The sequence below is a fragment of the Mastacembelus armatus genome, chromosome 7 (assembly GCF_900324485.2).
Source record: "Mastacembelus armatus chromosome 7, fMasArm1.2, whole genome shotgun sequence".
Taxonomy (NCBI): Eukaryota; Metazoa; Chordata; class Actinopteri; order Synbranchiformes; family Mastacembelidae; genus Mastacembelus; species Mastacembelus armatus.
This window is the reverse complement of record NC_046639.1, coordinates 24,585,859-24,605,103: the sequence shown is the minus strand read 5'-3', so window position 1 is coordinate 24,605,103 and position 19,245 is coordinate 24,585,859. Positions and strand designations below refer to the sequence as shown.

Below are 19,245 nucleotides of genomic sequence, written 5' to 3'. Positions count from 1 at the left end.
CTTCCTTTTCTATCTTCCATCTACCTCCCATCTCCATATATAAGGCGCTGGCTTTGCTGTTCCTATCTCCTTCCTCTCTCGACCTCCTTCCTTATCTTGCGCTTTCTTTTTTCTTTTCTTCTTCTTCCTCTCTGCTCGGATTAATGCATTCACCACCCCTTCATTCATGCAGATGTTTTATTCATCAAAGCCGGTATCCTTCAACCACCCCCGGCATTTTAGTTTGCTCCGCCCTACCCCATCGCCCCCTCCTCCACAGCAACACATGGTACATCCCTAGAGGCGAGTACTCTCCCAGTTGCTTGACTGTTCTCCCTGCTCTTGTTTTGCCTCTGTATGGGTCTCACTCCCTTTCTTTGGTGCTCATTTTCCCCCTGAACACACCCTCAAGGAGTAGGTGCCTTCAAGGGCTCTTCTGATTTTGAGATCTTGAATAAGAAATGTGATTTAGTGAAGTATCAATCTGATATTTCATCATATAAATGCATTTTGTTACAATAAAATCAATAAATATATCGCAGGATTAAAGCCATATTATTAAATGTACTGTTAGAAACACCAGTCTTTGATAGCTGCCTCTCAGGAAAACTATCCCTGTGACATACCCTGTGAGAACAGCATTCAGTCTGATGAATACCTGTTTTGTTTGATTATTACTAATTTGGGGGCTTGACGAGGCTTTCAGAAGCAGAGTGGAAACAAATTTTGTTAACAATGGTTCAGTTCCATCAGGTGTCCTGGCAAACCATGCCAGTGAGCCAGCATGCAAACTACTCCAGCGCTGAAACTGGCCCACATAAAGCAGCGCTCTCTTTATCAGTATTATACACCTACACCTGTGCTTCTCCTGCTCTGATGTGCCAAAATGTCTGCTGTGAATGAAGGTCTGCCCGAGGTAGATTTGAAAAAAGGGTTTTCCATCTGAGAATCAGTGTTCCCATATCTACTTGAATGAATCTTGGCTGCTGTCACACAATTTTGTTATCTGTTTCATTATTCACCGTCTATTGAGCTGCTCCAGGATTTTGTATTTCAATGACATTATCACTACAGTTTGTTATTCTGTGCTCTACCTTAGAATAGAGATCACTTAAATTACCCAAACAGAGTTTGGATGTTCAGATTACAGCTTCAAACGATTCTGCATCTTCCCAGAGATTCTGTATGTGAAAGTATTAGAGCATGACGCACTTTAAGGTTGTTGGTTCTTCACCAACTCCTCTCACACATTATCTCTCTTCTCTATTGCCGTTTCATTTTCCCTGTATTACCCTTCCATACAAGTCTCCATCAGCATCAGAGCTTCTGTGCCATTTTTTCAATCTCTTGGCTTTTTCACTATTGTTCCTCCCTTCCCATTTCTTGCCGTGTTCTTTCCCTCATTTCCACTTTCATTTGCCTCAGTTTCCCTCATAACACTTTGTGAGTCATAAAAATTCTGCAGTCATGGGCTGAAAAGTAAATGTACGTTCAGTAACTTTCATGTTTTTTGCCCACTTTTGCATGAAACAATGAGAGAAACGTCTGCAATACTGAAAGTGTCTGAACAAAAAAAAACAAAAAAAAAAAAACACCTGCCTGATTTTATGCAAAAATATTAATAGAAACACTGGAAATTCAATGAAATATTCAAATCTTAGCTGAGGTGGAAAAGTTGTTGTATTGATAAAACAGACAAAAACATTAAATTGATGATAAGGACTTACATTTTTAAAATGAGTACATGAAACCAATATAAACAGCATTTTCAATCAGGTTTCCTACTCAGCTGAGGTTTGACTGGCACGTTTTTAGCTTTGTCATCTTGTTGCACCCTCTAATCTGCAGTGGTTTGAATTGTCACCTGAATGGATGAATTAGCAAACCAATCATCACAAACTCCAAATATTCACCTAAGAGCTGTGGATTGAAATGGGAATTAATTAATGTTTTCTTTTTTTTTTTCCTGCTGGCCTATTCATTATTGATTAAAGACTTCAAAATACCTTGAATGTCACTGCTTCAACAGATAATCCTTACTCTGAGCCTTCAAAATCAGACCTTTCATTATGGGAAATATCATTGTCACCAGCAATAATTATTCTAGTCATGATTCTACTTGCCTAAGTTGGTAGGACCAGAAAAGGTAGAAACAGCTGACATTGGAAACATCTCCAATAAAGGGCATATTCAAAGTTCAGGCACAGATTTGGCATTTAATTCTTCATGATCCACCACAAACACCTTGGAGGGACCTGAGGTGCTTAAACGATTTGTTCTTTTTCCCACTTCCATCCCTTTCCCTCCCTCTGCATTCTCCATCTTATCTCCCCAAAACTAATTTAGACTCTCTTTCCTTCTTCTCACCTTATTTAATGCATTTACCACTCAACTCAGCAAATAATGTCCCCTGTAGTGCATTTTTTTATGTAAAATGCAGATTTCCAAATCATGCCTTAAATGGATTTGTCTCTATTTCCTCTGTTTTCGTTCCTCATTGCTCTGCTCTATCTTTTTTCCCAATAATTTGCTTTTTTTTGCGTGTCCTGCATGCTTCCCCTCCTCCTCTCTCACACACACATAAACCCAGATACCACCAACACTTTGCTATTTTTTCATTCAAAAATAATGTAGTCTTACACACACACACACACACACACACACACACACAATACTCTCTTTTGCCCTTTTCTAATTAGGTGTCATTCTTACACACAGAACACACACACATGTTTTTTTCTCAATTAATGACCTCTAAAATTAATGTCACTAAAAAGTCAGAAACCATCATGCACCAGCATCTCACATCCTCCTTCACTGCAGTGAGCTCTGCTCTCTCACCCTCACACCCAGCTTGGGTTTATCTCATGGACAGAACTCGTCTCTCTTATCCTCCTAGTTTTATCCTTTCCCATCTTCAGATTCTTGTAACTTTAATTTCTTTCTCATACTTCACTTCCAGAGTGTCTCTTGAAATGGCTTTTTTCTCTTTCATGACATATCTTCATGAAACACAGCCTGCTGTTTTCTACAATTTAAAAACTGATCTCTATTCCATCTTTTAGGATCTCATTCATCAATTTTTCCTCAAATACTCTCACCATATTACCCAACAGCTGGCCCCTGGTGCTCGTTTCCTCAGAGGTTCTCAATTCTCACATTGCGTCTCATATCAAAAGAGAAACGATGTGTTAACTAGTTCGTTTGTTTTTATTTCTTTTTTTCCTCTCTACAAATGTGCAAAGCTTCAAAACATCAATTATCTCAGCTTCACAGGAGAATTATATGTTGCAAAGTACCTGATTAGGTCAGATTATCTTAATAATTACCTGTGATTTCATGGCTCACTTCTGCCATTTGGCATCTGTTTAGTCAGTTGAACATTTTCTCTGCTTGGTCCCAGACTGCTGGGGCGTGTAGTCTAAGTGTGCCAACGGGAGAATAATCTACAATTTTCCAGACTGTCTGGATTTCAGCTGTGTTATAAAATTTTTATTTGTGTACTTTGCAATTGTAAAGTTAACTTGCAGCACCCTTATGGAGTCATAATGGCTCTGGCATTACCGATCAAACTAATTCCCCTTCCTGGGCCTTCTGAGTCTTCTCTAGGAGTAAAGTAAAAGAGGTATTTAGGGGACTACAGGAGACTAAAGCCGTCCAGTGTGTTACCTGACATCTGTACCATCTGCAGGACTAGTTTTCCTCAACAGAACAGCTTCTTCATTAGAAAAGGACTTAAAAAAATAGAACCAGATGAGAGGACTTAAATCATCCATCAAGTTAACCACCAGACTTTTCTTTATTGCATTGCTGTGAGAAAGAGAGCATAAACCTTTCTTATGCATATTCGCTAAAGCTCCTGAGAAACATAATCTATGAGACAGAAAAGGAAAGATGTGGCTCATGACCCCAATATTTTTTTAAGGGCAACTATTTGGAAGAAACCGTTCACACTCATGGCTGTAAAAGTCACTCATGAAACCCATTCTACATGTAGTACTGCTCAATCTCTCTCTGTTTGTTTCTGCTCTCTCAGATCTCAGCTATTTACAGTGCTTATCCTTCAGTCCCTGTCTCTATACTGCCACTCTACCTTCCAGCTTGTCCAGTGTCATTTAGAGGCCTGTTCTGTATTCATCACCCAGACTCTCATTTCTTCATCCTTCCTCTGCCTTTTCCAAACCAAAACAATTAAACCTTCTAGTCTATACTTTAATCTTACTGAATTTCTCCCCTCTGTCCCTCTCAGCTGCACAGTCCTCTTCCCATTACTTTCTGTCTCTAACGTTCAGACCATCCACACATTCTCCAGAAACATTAAACTCGTACACCAGAGTTATTCTTCACAAGCCTCACACCTTGTTAGCCACATCAGGCTGGTTTGCCCTGCATGTGGGATCTGTTTCTTCTCCATAGCTGCTGGATTCAATTTCTCAGGGTAACATGCATATTTCCTCTATCACACCCAAAACTAATCTCACCTCCACCTACCGCATTTCTTCGCTCTCTCGCTATCTCTACTTGGTCTAAAATACAGATTGCCTCAGCGCAGCCAAGAGATTTAATTTCTCCCTCTGTTCACTCTGCTCACAAACCAATTTGGTCTGCATCCATGCTTCTCTCACAACTTTCTCTGAGGCTCATGCGTCCATATTATATCTTACGACCATCATAAGTATACATCTCTCTATCACTTCTGAATCTATTTTCCTTCAGTCTGTTTCCTTCAAACTCATAACTTCTGTCTACAGTTACATCAGTTTTTAAGGTTCACTGTCCATTGGGAGCTTTTCTGGATACAGCTGAGCTCTTTTTCCACCTCTCAGGGTTAATGACCTGTATATTCCCGTCAGTGCCAGTGCTAGCATGCCTTTCAGAGAAGTGAGCACCAGATCTTAGGAATATTACATTTTTTTATGACTAAAACAATTCAGAGCCTCAGCCAAGTGTAGCTTTGTACCAGGAGGAGATAGGACTACAACTGTCCTCCTACATTTGTTTTACTCAGGTAAAATTCAGGGTTTTATTTCCCTCAAGGAGCAGAAGCTAGAGAAATACATATACATAATACATAATATTTTCTTTCAGTCACTACTAAAATGATACCTGCTTGATTTATGGATTAAAGGGTACAGCACAAACAAGCCTTTAACCTATATTTTACAACGTGGCATGGATTTAATTTCCTCAGCAAAAATTTGATTGACTGAGGGTTGAAAACAGCTAATCGACAAATTCTCTGGGGTGAAACACAATGACAGCTGCTACACCCATTCTCACCGAGCTCAGTCTGGGCACGAGACATTAACAAGTTCAAATGTGCAAACCTCTGATATGATCAGCATATTATGCTCTATGGAACAGGAAACAACAGGGTTTATGGGAAATCTCATTAATAGAACCAAAATATAGCAGAGCCAGTGTTAATGTTATTAGTGACAACTATGTTTTCACTTATATGACAAGTCAAAAATTTGGGAAGATTTATGAACAAATATAGGCAGATTGAAATATGAGCATAAATACGAGGATTCCCCAAACACATCATCAGTAAACTAAAGGCGTTTTTAGAATTTAAATTAAGCAAAGATTGACACTACATGACCCCAAGCTGATGCAACGTTTCACACTTTTTTACTTGGCATTACATCTCTGGGGTTCGCACCATCAAAGTGCCATTAACAGAGCAGGATTTTCTACCTGTATCCCTCCTCCCAGATGTCGACCCTTACTTATCGCAGGGTTAGAAGTGTGGTTAAGAGAAGGGTTATGCTGCGGTTACATGTAGTGTGAACGTCTTCATGTGTCTTTGCTTTAGTGGTGGAGGAAGTGAAGCTCAATTATCCCTGCAGACTCCAGTTTATCTGGTTGAAACATCCACCTGCTGCTTTAACGTAAACACGCTCTAAGAACCTGCCCGACCAAATAAGGGAGTCAATTTCATTTACACTCTCAGTCAGAGGAAACTGTTTGAAGCCACGTTCAGACAGGATTTATTTCTCCTGGGGAGTCGTGGTACCGTTAATATTGTCTGCTCTGGTCCAATCACTAAAAACCTCAAGAAGCATAAGTCACACTGAAACATGTACAAGTCTATTACTGACTATTCCATCCAGAACAATGGGATAAATTACCAGGAACCACAGGGAACATTTTACATCTCCCACCTCTCCCCATAATGTTAGTCTGAACAGGGCTCCGGTTACTGGATCTAGTTTTACTTGCCGTGTGTGTCCTAAAGAAAGACCAAATTCCATTTGACTCAGCTGCTCTTCTAGACTCAAGAACATTATTTTCTGGAAAAAGAAAGTTTATACTCTTGGTCAAAATCTCTGGCTTAGCTTCTACCTGTGAGAGCAATCCATAGAGTTTCAGGGAAAAGCAATTCAAAGCCACAAAGAGCCTGTGAGGGGATGGATGATGTCAGGTTGGATGAAAACTGAAAAACAACAAATGAGAGGAGAGAGCAAACTTGGTTGGGAGATTTCTGTGTGTTGCAGAACCAATTCATCCCTGTTTATTCCTCCTCCTCTTCCTCCCACTAGCCCCAGGTGTTGACAAGACACCACAGCACCCGACGCCTATGCACGAAAACCACAACCCAGAACCCATCTGATTTCCTTCCCTCTACCCCTCACCTCTCATCCTCCATCTCTCACTGTCATTTTTCCTGGATGTCTCTCACCCCGTTTTCCCCCCTACAGTCATCTTTCCATGTTATTCTCTCTGAATTCATCCATCTCCCTCGGCTCTCATATTGCTGACATATCCGTCTCTTCTTCATCTCTCATACACTACTGTTTCTTCTACCCCCTCTACTCTCTCATGTTTCACTTTCTTTCTGTTCCTCCTGTTCTCCCTCACTCACTCCCCTTCTTTGTCTCGTTTAACCTTTCTATATTAGACTTTAAGACCCAATACAGACCCTTGTAATTACTGCGACATGTTCATTCCATGTCACAATGTGCAGGTTGGGTCCAAAACAAACCCCCTTTGTTTCAAACTCTATGAGACCGAATGATGTCTATTCTGAGACATGTAGAAATGTAGAAAGACAAAGTACAAGCAGAGAAACGTCATCTGTCAACCAAACTTTCCCCGTAGCACTGGTACTGATGTCTTGGTTTTTGTGGTTTTGTTTTATGTTTGTGGAGCTTAAAATGTTCCAGCAGCCAATGCGAGTCATTTCATGTGAAGCTGGTCGGTTGGTTTACAGCCAGGGTTGAGACAGAGGAAACGTTGTGAGAATTTGGTCTTTGATATCAGACAGTAAAATCATGACAGAGCCTATCTTGGGCTCTCACAGTCTAACCCAGGACCACTGCCTTGGATTGATGACTAAACTGACCACATTTGGCCCTTGATTATCAGCTTTTCACTGTTATTTCCATCAATTCAACAGTGAATGTGTATTCTCTTTCATCTGCCTTCTCATGATTTTATTTCCTCTTCAATTTCCCCCTCTACCTGCTTTTCATCTTTCTCTGTATCCATCAAAAAAGGAGCTGACTCCCCTTTATTACTTTCATTTTTCCTTCATAATGCTCACTTCTTTCTCTCTCTCTCTCTCTCTCTATTCTCCTCACTCTATCACTTTCTAGCCCATTTTCTCCTCTGCTCTTTTCTTTCTCTCGCTGTATCTCTCTTTCTGTCGGCCTCAGTGGGAGCTTGGAAAACACTCTGTCTCGCTCATGAAAGGAAAGTGTTGCTTCACTCCCCCAGCTCTATTTTGATTCGAAATAAAAGGCAAGCGAACTATCCTCCAGACACACACTCACATCCATAGCATCTAACCTCTCCTACATCAGCTCAGTGGCTTGCAGACTGAAGCAATGCAGCCATATGAAGGAGCTGGGAAGAGAGGGAGACAGTCTGAAATGAGCTCGGTGTATTGGGAAAGGCAGGAGGGAAGTGTCTATCCTTCTGTGTCTTAGAGTGTGAGAGACGGAGAACAAATTAGTTTGGAAAGTAAAAAATGACTGTGGGGTTTACTGGTATAGTGGCAGTGGCAGAGTGTTCATGTTAGTGTGTGTGTGTGTAAAAGATAAAATAACAGCTGAGGAGGAAGATCTCCCATGAGGCAGGATGTGTGTTTTCATGTTGTTCAGCTCAACATGACAAAAGAGTAAAAAACAGAGCGAATCAAAAGAGAGTCAGTATGGGACGTGAACAAAGCAGCACAGTCAGCTTCAGTTTACCAGGGTGAAGTGAAAGACTACACCAAGACGAGAGATACACACTAGTCACTAAACAATCACCAACATAAAAATAAAAATGTTAAATTGCTCATTTATTTATGCCTTCTGATTAACGTGAGGTACCAAAGATATTAGAAACATCTAAATTAGCAACATTCAATTTTACAAAATGTATCTGACATTCAACTTCGACAGAAGAGACATTCAACATCGCATCCTTCATATCAATGTTTTCCTTTGACGTTGGTCAAAGAGAAAGTAATAAAAAAGTTAATAAAGAAGAAGAAGAAGTTTTGACTGGAGATGATGGTGGTGATGTTCCTTTGGGAAATATGTGTAAATTCAAAGCTGAAGCTGCTGCTCTCTACACCTTGCACATTTCTACTACTATATAGGAAAATATACCGTTACACCTATAACATTGTAGATATACAACATTTAACCAAACAGTTGTTTTTTTAGGTCCTTATGTTTGACCTTTTTTTTGATAACCAAGCACTCGAGAGCATAATACACTTCCTGTAAAAGCCCCGTGATGGAGCAAAGCTCAACTGGGTTTTATTTAGCTCGGTTTACAGTCAACGGTTTCTCTGCTTGAGGACCTTTAAAGTGGATATTGCACCAAAGACCAAAATCACTGCTCTGAAGGATCCTGTAATTGGCAAGATCTCACATTGTAATTGGACTTTTAAAGCAGGTGCAGTGGAAAGTTAAACCATAAACTCATACAAATCAGCTGCAAGACAAACACAGTGTGTGCGCTACAGGTGGCTGACTAGCACGGTCAAATTAGGTTCATTCTTTATTTGCTTAAAACAAATGTATATAATTACACTGTAATGTGTGTGCATATTATTATCCCACACAAAAACAACTGCATCATCCTATGCATGCACGCACACACACACCTCACTGCAGCCCTTATGTGTACTGCTAAATTAGGAAGATTTTACATCACTTCATATTTTCCCCAGCAGCACAAACACATGCATACTCTCTGAGGGCCGTGGGATTACTCACCAGAGTAGTCTTCACGGCAGATACAGGTGTAGCCCCCCTCTCTGCGAGCACACACCCCTCCGTTCAGGCAAGGGTTGGAGTAACACAGGTTGATCTCCGTCTCACAGTAATCTCCTGTAAAGCCCACTGGACAGCGGCAGCGTAGGCCCGCGATGGGGTGGATGGGCCGGAACAAGATGGAGGGAGAGGATATGAAGGGGGCAGAGCTGTTGAAGCGCAGCACCGAGATGCACTTCATGTAGTTCTGGCACGGCTCACGCAGACACACGTTGTCATCAAACGGGAGAACCTGGAGTGATAAAAGAAAAAAAGGGAAAACAACGTCTGTCACAATGAAGAAAACTCCCAAATCCAGTGAATCCAATCTGTCACACTCGCTTTCATTGTTCAGCATACTTCCTCAGAATATGACTTAAGGGAAAGGTGTGGGCTAAAAAGTGCAACACAACCCTTTTTTTTTTTTTTTTTTTTTTTATTATCAATTGCAATAATAATAAAAATTTATTCAACTTCCCACATCTACTATCTGCACAGATATAAGCAGCGCAACTGGGCTGCAGGTTGCCAGGTTGAGGTCACAAATGATGTGTATGATGTGTTGATTGTGTGAGTAGGATGCAGTTTATACAAGATCTGGCAACTGGATGACCTTGTAATAATATATTGATGTGATTATTCATATAACGGGATTTGGGCCATACAAATTACAGGTGCTTCCAAAGAGAAATAAAAAAAATGGGAAGACGGGACCCTCAGGAAAGACGGGAGTGTTGACAGGTATGCTCCCAGTGATTCTCCAAAAAATTCATACACAGTTGCTGTTGCTGTTGAGGCCACTGGGTCAGACATTTTCACAAGACTATTTCTTCTGTGTCTTCTTTGACAGTACAAGAACAGACATTCAGGTTGCACGTGTTTATGTGGCAGTGCCCGTAGAGAGTAGGTCATATAAACCCAGCTTTAAATTATGTATCTCCTGACACTGCTGTGCTCTCTGTTGCCCCTTCATAAATCTTTTCTATTTTTACATTCACCTGTTCTCTTCTATCAAAACAGTTCTTTCTCTCATGTGTGTGGAGATGATCTGAGGCTGTGTGAGCATGTTAGTGATGCATATCTGTGTGTTGCTGCATAAAGTCATATGGCTATAGCATCTGTGTCTTATTATTAATAGGTCACATTCAATATCCAATTCTCAGGTGATGGTCTTGGGACGCATGTATCTTTGCATGTGTCTTATAACTTGTTTGTATCATGAAACCCTGATTTCTTGCTGCATGCAAAGTATTAAAATCCTGGCAAGTTTTAAAGATAAATGTGTCAGTGAGAGTAAACAGAGCTGCACTCCACTCCACAGTATTATTAAAAATGAGGCATGTGGAGATAACACTGCTGAGATTATGTTTTGTGCTGTGCTTAAAGATTTGTATGAAGCTGCAAAATGAGCACACAAACTCATGAAAATGCAGATTTTCCATCTGTATTTGGGAGCTTGTGGCTTATGCTGGTAAATATTTTTATTAGAGATGAATTATGATTTACATGCATGTTAACATTTGCACATATTTCCATTTTGTATTTGTACATATAAGGCACTTTCCCACACTAGCTAAATATGGCAACACTGAGTGTGTGTACTGACCTCCATCTGTGTCAGAGATGTCAGCCTCAGTCTGTTCAGGTACAGCTGTTCCTCAAGGGCTTCAGAAGGGAAGAAGTGTCCACCGGGCAATGCGGCAGAGAAACTGACGTTCAGGATCCCACCCGGTGCCGCATCCAGGTCCGGCTGGATGTTAAAGACAAAAACGTCCTCGACTGGTACCGACAGCACCGCCGACACACCTTCCAGAAAGTTACCCAGCAGTGGTGACAAGAAGTGCTCCTGGGACATGTTCTGGAGGCGGACAGTGACACTGCTGCCCAGCATGTCCTCTGTGATGATGAGAACGCGGAGAACGCACTGGGCTGAAATGCTGTGGACGCCATCTGAAGGACAGAGCAGAGAAAAAACGTAAGGTGAGTAAATAGATGTGCATTATGAGGTGTCTGGAGCATGGACAAAAGGTTTAGAGGAGGAGGCCAAAGGGCATTAAGCTAAAGGAAAATAGAGGAGGACAGAGTGAGACATATAGGTGAGAACAAGTGAAGAAGTAAGAAGATAGATTAAAGGAAAGGCACATGGGAAAAGGATCAGTGACAGGAGGGATAAACAGCAAAGACTGTGGTAAAGAGACCGAGATAAATGTGTGTGCACCAGAAGAGAAAAGGGAAAGGGTGAAGAGATCACAACAATGTCATGAGATATGCAGCTCAGGCCCATGTACATACAAGACTGTGTCACACTGCATATGTTATCGCTGTTATTCTCACTGATATAACAACAAGAAAAAAAAAAGATGCTACAGAAAAACCTAAGATCATTATCATAACTGTTCTGCGCTTAACAAATAACCCAATTCACATTAACATGCACTGGAGGTTATTAAAATTCAAACCACTGCCAAAGGCCACTCCAGAGAACAGCAACAAAGCACACTCACTAGTTTTTAGTTAAAGCCGTCAAAATTAAGAGAAATACTAAAATCCAGTATGTTATTTTAATTGAATGACAGGGGAAGAGAAGCTCAGTGGAATGAAACTGCTCTGTTGTTAAAATACAGTATTGGAAAGTAAGTTTGCATGGACAAGACTCGGTCTTTGTAGAATTTACATAAGAACATATCTGCTCAAGTATCAATCAAGTTAGATTTGACCTTTTACTTGACCAAAACTCTGCAACCTGTTTTATTAGCCTAAACATTTTTACGGAGGTTATCAGGAAGTGGTCAAGGTGGGTGGTTTGGCATAGAAAAAACAAGACTTTTAACACTGGTCTCAGTGTCCCACCTTAAGTTTAACATACTAAGAAGCCACTTGGTCAAGTCCGAGAGAGTCTGAGTTTTCCTTTTAGTGGTTTAGTGTTGACTTAATAATATTATATTAATAAATGATTTAGTTTCCCAAGGGAAACCCAGTGCCAAACCCAGTGGACCAGTGAATATAAAATAATATGAAATACAATGAAAGTAAACATTTTGCAGAACATTTTGATAATAGCCCATTAAACGTTTGATAATAGCCCACTGTTTTAATTAAGTATATATTTCAGGGGATAGCACAAAAGATACGCTGTGTTTAAGTACGGACAATATTTATGCCTGTACCTGTATCTCAAACCAAACACAAACAATCTTCAGTTTGCTGAAGAGCTTTGTGGTTTGTGTTCTAGCTAATAAAGCCAAACATCACATAAAAATATGGCCTTTGTTACTGTGACCTAAATGTTCACTCTGCTCAGCGTGTGTATAAACGTGATTTAATTGCGTCAAACCATGACCACATCTCTCACACAGCCAGCTGCTTCAGCTTAGATCAGACTATCTCAACAACTATGGATCAAATTTCCTTAAGACTTTAATGGTCCCCAGAGACTGAAGCTTGTTGACTTTGCTGCTCTGGTCCCACCATCAGTTTAGAATTTAAATGTGTCCAGGCTTTATTACCCAATACCTACAACACTGATGACATTTCCATTATTCTCGGCTGTACTTGGTGTCTAGCACTAATTAATTAGTGAGCTCAGTGGACCTTTGCATGTGATTGATTGGAGATTTGTGATATTTAAAAAAAACAAAAAAAAAACAAAACAAGGGAATTTACTGCAACCCAGAATTTCTCAATCATAGTACACAGCAACTTCCCTCTGGGATCAACGAAGGCTCCACTTAATGGAGAATATTGAGTTTTCACTAAGCAAAAAGTGTTTTAGCAAGAAAACGCTTCTGAAATTTACAATGAATCTGTGTGTAAAGGTGTTTTCAAGCCTTGTGCATGGCAATACAGAGAGAGCGAGCCATAACACTGTGCCTTCATGTAGAGAAAATGATTCTCATCTCGCACAGTCTCCTCCTCCTCTTGGTTACGAATCTAACACAGCACAGCCTTGAATAAAGTGCCTGGTTGTATTGTACATCACATAGCATTTTGGTACAAGAAGCTGGCTAAAGCGCACGCGCGCGCACACACACGCGCACACGCACACACGCACACACACACACACACACAAGACCACACTTGTATGTGGAGGCAATTTTCTGCTGCAGCATAAAGGCATAATAAAGGTGAGACTGGGTGAGGGAGAGCAAGAAAAAGAATAAAACACATGAGGGGTCTCGAAGCAAAGAGCATCCAAATGATGTATAGAAGAAACAAGGAAGAGGAAAGGAAAAGAAAGAAAAATGACAGCGATGAATGGGGTGATGGGTCAAACAGGCAGAGGGAGGATGATGACGGAACAGAGACGACTGAGGGTGAAGGAGGTTTATTAAAAGCTGGATGCAGCAAAAACAGACAATGGAGAAGAAACAACAAACAAACCACTGAGAGCTTTCAACCAGGGGTGAATAAAAAAAGATATGATGACTCATAAAGGAGCACTGATAATTTCCTCATTAGGTATCACTGTAAACAACTGATTGATTATTTATACTAATGTCATTTCTGTTGTTGTCTTAAAATAATTCAAGATGTTACTGAATAGTTTAAGCGGTTTAAATAAAATTAAAAGAGATTTCTTTCATAATTCATTTGCTGTTGTCACACAGTGTTTCCAAAAACAAACACATGAAGACATAAAATAAGAAAAAAACAAGATGGAGATAGAAACACAAACACAAAACCACTCAGAAAGAAAAATGAAAGAAATGGAGGAAGAGACAGTGAGAGGTGGAGAGAGAGAGAACAGTATGGAGGGATGGGGGTTGGGTTGGGTGGCAGCTGGTTTGATTACTGGATTATGAGAAGCCTCGCTCCCCACTGACCTCTAGCACACACACACACACACACACACACACCAACACACGCACACACACACCAACACACGCACACACACACCAACACACGCACACACACACACAAAATCCAGAGCCATTTGTAGTAAATGAAGAGCCACAGGGAGAACTGACATTAAGAGACAGAAGAAGAAAACTCACACAGAAAATCATCAGGGAACATTTTCAGTAGAAAAGACAGATGACAGATATTTTTTTTATCATAACAAACAGTATTAGGTGAAGTAACTGAACGTCACCTCATCCTCTGAGGTTAAGAGCCATCTTTGTTATCAACCCTGTAGATCACAAAGCAAAAACACAGCACTAAGTGATGCTGATCTGCCTTTGTCATTGAAATGGGATGAATGAAAAAGCTGAGATAATCTGCTGGAGTCAGACCCAATCTCTCTCTCTCTCTCTCTCTCTCACTCTTTCACACACACACATTTTTTTAAATTCAGTGTACATGAAAAAATATATTCGTGAGGATCATCACTGACATAATAGATTCCCTGCATTGTTAACTGTCATGACCTCAACTCTAACCTGGACCTGACAAGTAACAGTTTGCTTTCCTACAGAGAATTAGATTGAGAAGATGTGATTCTCATGTTTGCAGAGTCAATATTGCACTAGCAATTAGCTTAGCTTAGCTCAGTTAGAGCAAAGACCAGAAGCAAATGGAATGAACTCGCCTTGCACCTCTTAAAGCTCACCTCACATTGACCTGTTATATATCGATTACAAAACGTGACAAGTAAAAACAACACAGGAAGGCATGTGGCCACAATTCACTTTAAATGCAATGTCTACACTGAGCTACGCTATTCACCTGCTAACTCAAGCTTCATATTCATCTTATTATCTGGGATATGTGTATTTTCAAAAATGTGGGACTATTCCTTTAACCTTAAATTTAAGCCTTGATGTGCAATCTGCCATTTAAAGAAGTGAGGACATCACAAGATCCCGTCTCTTTCTAATGGTTTCCTATTGAGTCTCACAAACAGCAGCACAAAACACTGGTGCCTTCAAAAACAACATCTGCTGTTTTTGAATGTAGTCACATGAGGATAACGTTTTGTTTTTTTAGAAGAAATTAGTTTGCATTTGACTTTTTTATAAAGTAGGAAGAAATTAGAGATTAAATGCTGCAACATTTCTTTACACTTTGTCCTTGTTTCTGAGCTGCTTAATCAAATGGTTCATTGAATATACTGGCAGGTTTACACTGAATCTGTATCCAAAAGACTCCTTTCATTTTACAAGGATGATAAACAACTTGCTACAGGCTCTATTTCAATTGCTGGAAGATGGTGTTTTTCTTCTCGCTGCCTCCAACCAGTGTGACATAATTGTTTTACTTTATTTGTTGATACACGGTTTTGTGTGTAGTAGATGTGTTAGTATCCCGCAGATTGCGTGCTCAAGCATTTCCTGATAAAAAAAAAAAAAATCACTACAATTTCCTCTGCCAGGCACATTGAAAATGTTCCCTGTGAGTCACACGCTCCTGGGAATCCACTTAAATAGCCCACGAGGGACAAGTGACATTCACACAGAAATATCTGACTAACTCGACAAAAAAGAAAAATTCCGCTCACAAGTATAAGAGTCTGTTTACCTGACAGTGTTTTTGACTTTGTAATGATTTTATCAGCCTTCACAGATATTTTTGCTCCAAGCAGCCATTTCATTCTGGAGGGTTGAAGCGGGAGAGAAATCCAGTAATTCAAACTAAATGGACATTTACCCAATTAAGACCACCAAAGTCTTTCCACTCACTGGAGTCAGCTGTAAATTTTACAAAGGCACATGTCCTGACATGCTAAGCACAGTATTCTCTCTAACTACAAAAGTCATAATCAATAGGTTTGTAGAAAATTAAAGGCCATTTTCCAAAATTCCTGCAAAGTAGGTTTTAATTTTTTTGTCACTAGTTAGCCAATTGAGGACTGAAGTATGAAAATCTCAAAAAAAAATCTGGTGTGAACACTCTGCCTAATTCTAATGTCTCCCGCTGTGTTCAAACGCACATTCTCCCACAAGCTCTGCAAAGAAAATGTGTTTAAAAATTCATTTATGTCAGAAGCCGTACATAGGGATTCCTTACTTCACTTCAAGTTTGACTTCAAAACACAAACTTTCACAAGTTTTCAAGTGTTCTGCTTTACCTAAATATGTGCAAGAATGTCACATTGAAATGCAACCGCTGGAGTATCTTTCTTACACCAGCTTCCTTTCTGTTACAAAAAAAAAAAAAAACACACACCTATCTGGTTGGTTTGCACCTGGTGAATTATAACTTTTAACAAACCATCAAGCATCATAATCAGCTAAGCTAACTGTCCACCTTAAAAATGTGGCCTTCAGATTTTAACAGAAACAAATAAATACCACTCAGTAAGGATCTGACACCATGAACGCACTCTTGTATATCTTATGTTCTATTTAAACACATACCACCGAATCTTAGAAACTAGAGAGAATTAAATGTGTAAAAATCTTCATTCATTTTATCAACCACAGACATAAATCACTGTGCTGCCTCCTGCGAATCCCTTCCCCTGCCTATGGGACTCTGGCATGTCAATCAGCTGGCCAGACAATATACTGTATCATATCTAAATGACACTGATGTGACATTTTGACTCCAGAGGCATCATGTCCACTGTATCTCTGCAGAACTCAAAGACCATGGCGGAGCTGTGAATTGCTTTTGGTAGGGAGGTGAGTAAAGGAGAGCCTGTCCGTAACTTTCCTATAAGCCAGGAAGTCATAACTAATGCATCATCCTTTCCCCTTCCCACTTTGCTTTAGCGTGCATAGGAACAATCAAACATTAATAGCCTCCAAACTCAAAACCCTATAAATGGAAGGTTATTTTGGTGTCTTTAGAAAACAAAGCATTTTTGTAAATAACATTTCGAAAACACTTCTGCAAGCTTTCACGGCTCTGTGGCCTTCGTGCAAACATTTTCCCCTTCGCTTCAAAGAGGTTATAGAGTATAGTTTGGGGCTGGCATGCATAAAGCCTTTAAGAACAGACACACTGATTTGGAATCATCAGACAGGACCAATGGATGCCCGAATATCAATATGCAGTGACAGAGAGGCTGGCCTTCGATCAGCGCTCCGGCGCTAAGATGCTTTGTGGGTCCCCAGCGTTTCAAAGGGTTGAGGGAGTTCAGTGCTATCTCTCTGTGCCAGGTAGCCTGACTAATAGCACACTCAAAGCTTCTTGAATGTCAGAGCATCCTGAGCTCGCTTCCTGGAAATCCAGATGGAAATAGTCTGCAAAGTAGCGTACAATAAAAATCCATAGCTGGGCCTGAAAACCGCCCCTGAAACATTTTTAAAAAGATGCAATACATGGCAGGAGGATGGGTCACAGGCCAGAGCCCTGGTATTTTCCCTTAAGGAAGAAAGCATGAAAGTGAGAGAGGAAAGCAACTAAAGGTCTGGAAATACTGCTCCGGTGGTTTGTGAAAGGAAAGTCTGTGTTAGAAATGAGGTCGATAAAAGCTCTATTGCAGCCAAAAAGACTTAGTTATTTTGTCACAGGGTTTACAGATTATTGATGTTTTATTAAAACACTTTCTAGATGAGAATTTGAATGTTTAAGACCAAATAGCTACTTGATGTCCTGCTGACGGACACATTAATAACACAAATGACTTTTTATATGTCCCATTTTGAGGACACAAAAACATCTAAAAAAATGCTTAGTTACTACATGTTCTGTTGACATAAACGATGTCGACTGTGGGAGAGGACAATGACTTTAGCTATTGTGCTTAAGTTTCAACACCATCAACTTTATGACCTGTTTGAGAAGCAAAAGCTATCTAAAAAGTCACAGAGATATTGATCATCTGCCTCCAGACACCGGCTTTGAAGCCTCAGAAAATGTGTAGCTTGTCTATAAAAAGTAAAAGCCATTTGTTATCAGTACTTGCAGCATTCAAAAGGCTCCTTCATTCAAGTTCCTCCAGCTGTTACTGTAGAAAACCCTGAATATCTATTAAGTATGTTTGGCTGAAATGAATCAAAATTCATATCTTTGCCACAGAGATTGATGTGACATGTATTGTCAGCATTTATTCTTTTTTAATTTTTCATTGGCTCAGTATGTAGAGGCTAGCACAGCTGAAGTCGTGGTCCAAATCCTTCCATGGCTCAGTACTTCACACATGGCATTGACATTGCCAGGGTTAAGAGAATGACTGGTGCTATAAGGACTTGGGATTATAAGGAGAAAAAAGCCCAAAAGGGGAGACATATTACAACGAGCATGCAGAAACCAAAAATTGTAAAAATTGGATTTACACTGAACAAACACTATATGCTGCTAATCTGAAATACACTAAGCCCTATCATGGTGCCTTCAGCACATCGGTACAGAGTACAAATACTCTATGATCACATGCCTTTAAATCCCATTTCACAGTGTGTTGTCACATTCCTTTGTCAGGCCTTTTCTTGTCTCTATTCTATATTCACTGTCTGCAAAAATCCCTAATAAAATATGTGAGCAGCTGCATAAGTTACCCTCAGGGCAGGAGAAGAAATAGGTAGAGCAGCAGTTGGACAAACGCTGACTGTTTTAAACACACAAACCATTTGAAGTTGTTAACTGAGTGGACAAAGGACCGTCTGATGCACAGTCGACTTAAAATACCCAGCCAGACAGAGAAAGTCAGAGTAAGGACAGGCAAACTAGCAATCGCATACAAATAACTGCAAATATGTAAATAAATGGGTTGTTGGAGAGAAAGGAAGGCCGTACGTTAACGGCACAAATAACACAGTAATATTGTGTATGCATCACATACACATAGAGCCCATGTGTCTGGAATGACAGCTGATTTCTGCGCTCTGTTTCTTCTTTTAAAGCTTTTCTACCCCAGAGGTTCAGGCACTTACAGTATCTCACACACACACAAACAACATAATGGTTTAAACCATCCTTTTACAACTGCAGCATTAATCCTTTACATTGAACCAGATACACTTAACTTCCACAGACGCTGACCACAAAAAGCTCTTTCACATGCAAAGACTCTCACTTTTAGGCCACATCACATTTATAGACACCCTCATGTGTATTGTTCTTATAAACAAATCCACACTTTCACCATTTGTACACGCAGACGTCATTTAGCAGCTGTTTGTAG

At 40.1% G+C, this 19,245-nt stretch overlaps 1 protein-coding gene across 1 annotated transcript in view; it reads right to left on the bottom strand.

Moving 5' to 3' along the window:
• The window catches only part of celsr3 (cadherin, EGF LAG seven-pass G-type receptor 3), a 77,245-nt gene that overhangs the window by 44,919 nt on the left and 13,081 nt on the right, over positions 1–19,245 (bottom strand). Inside the window, 2 exon segments of the mRNA XM_026332789.1 lie at positions 9,198–9,486; positions 10,840–11,183. Coding sequence (XP_026188574.1) covers positions 9,198–9,486; positions 10,840–11,183 — 633 coding nt within the window.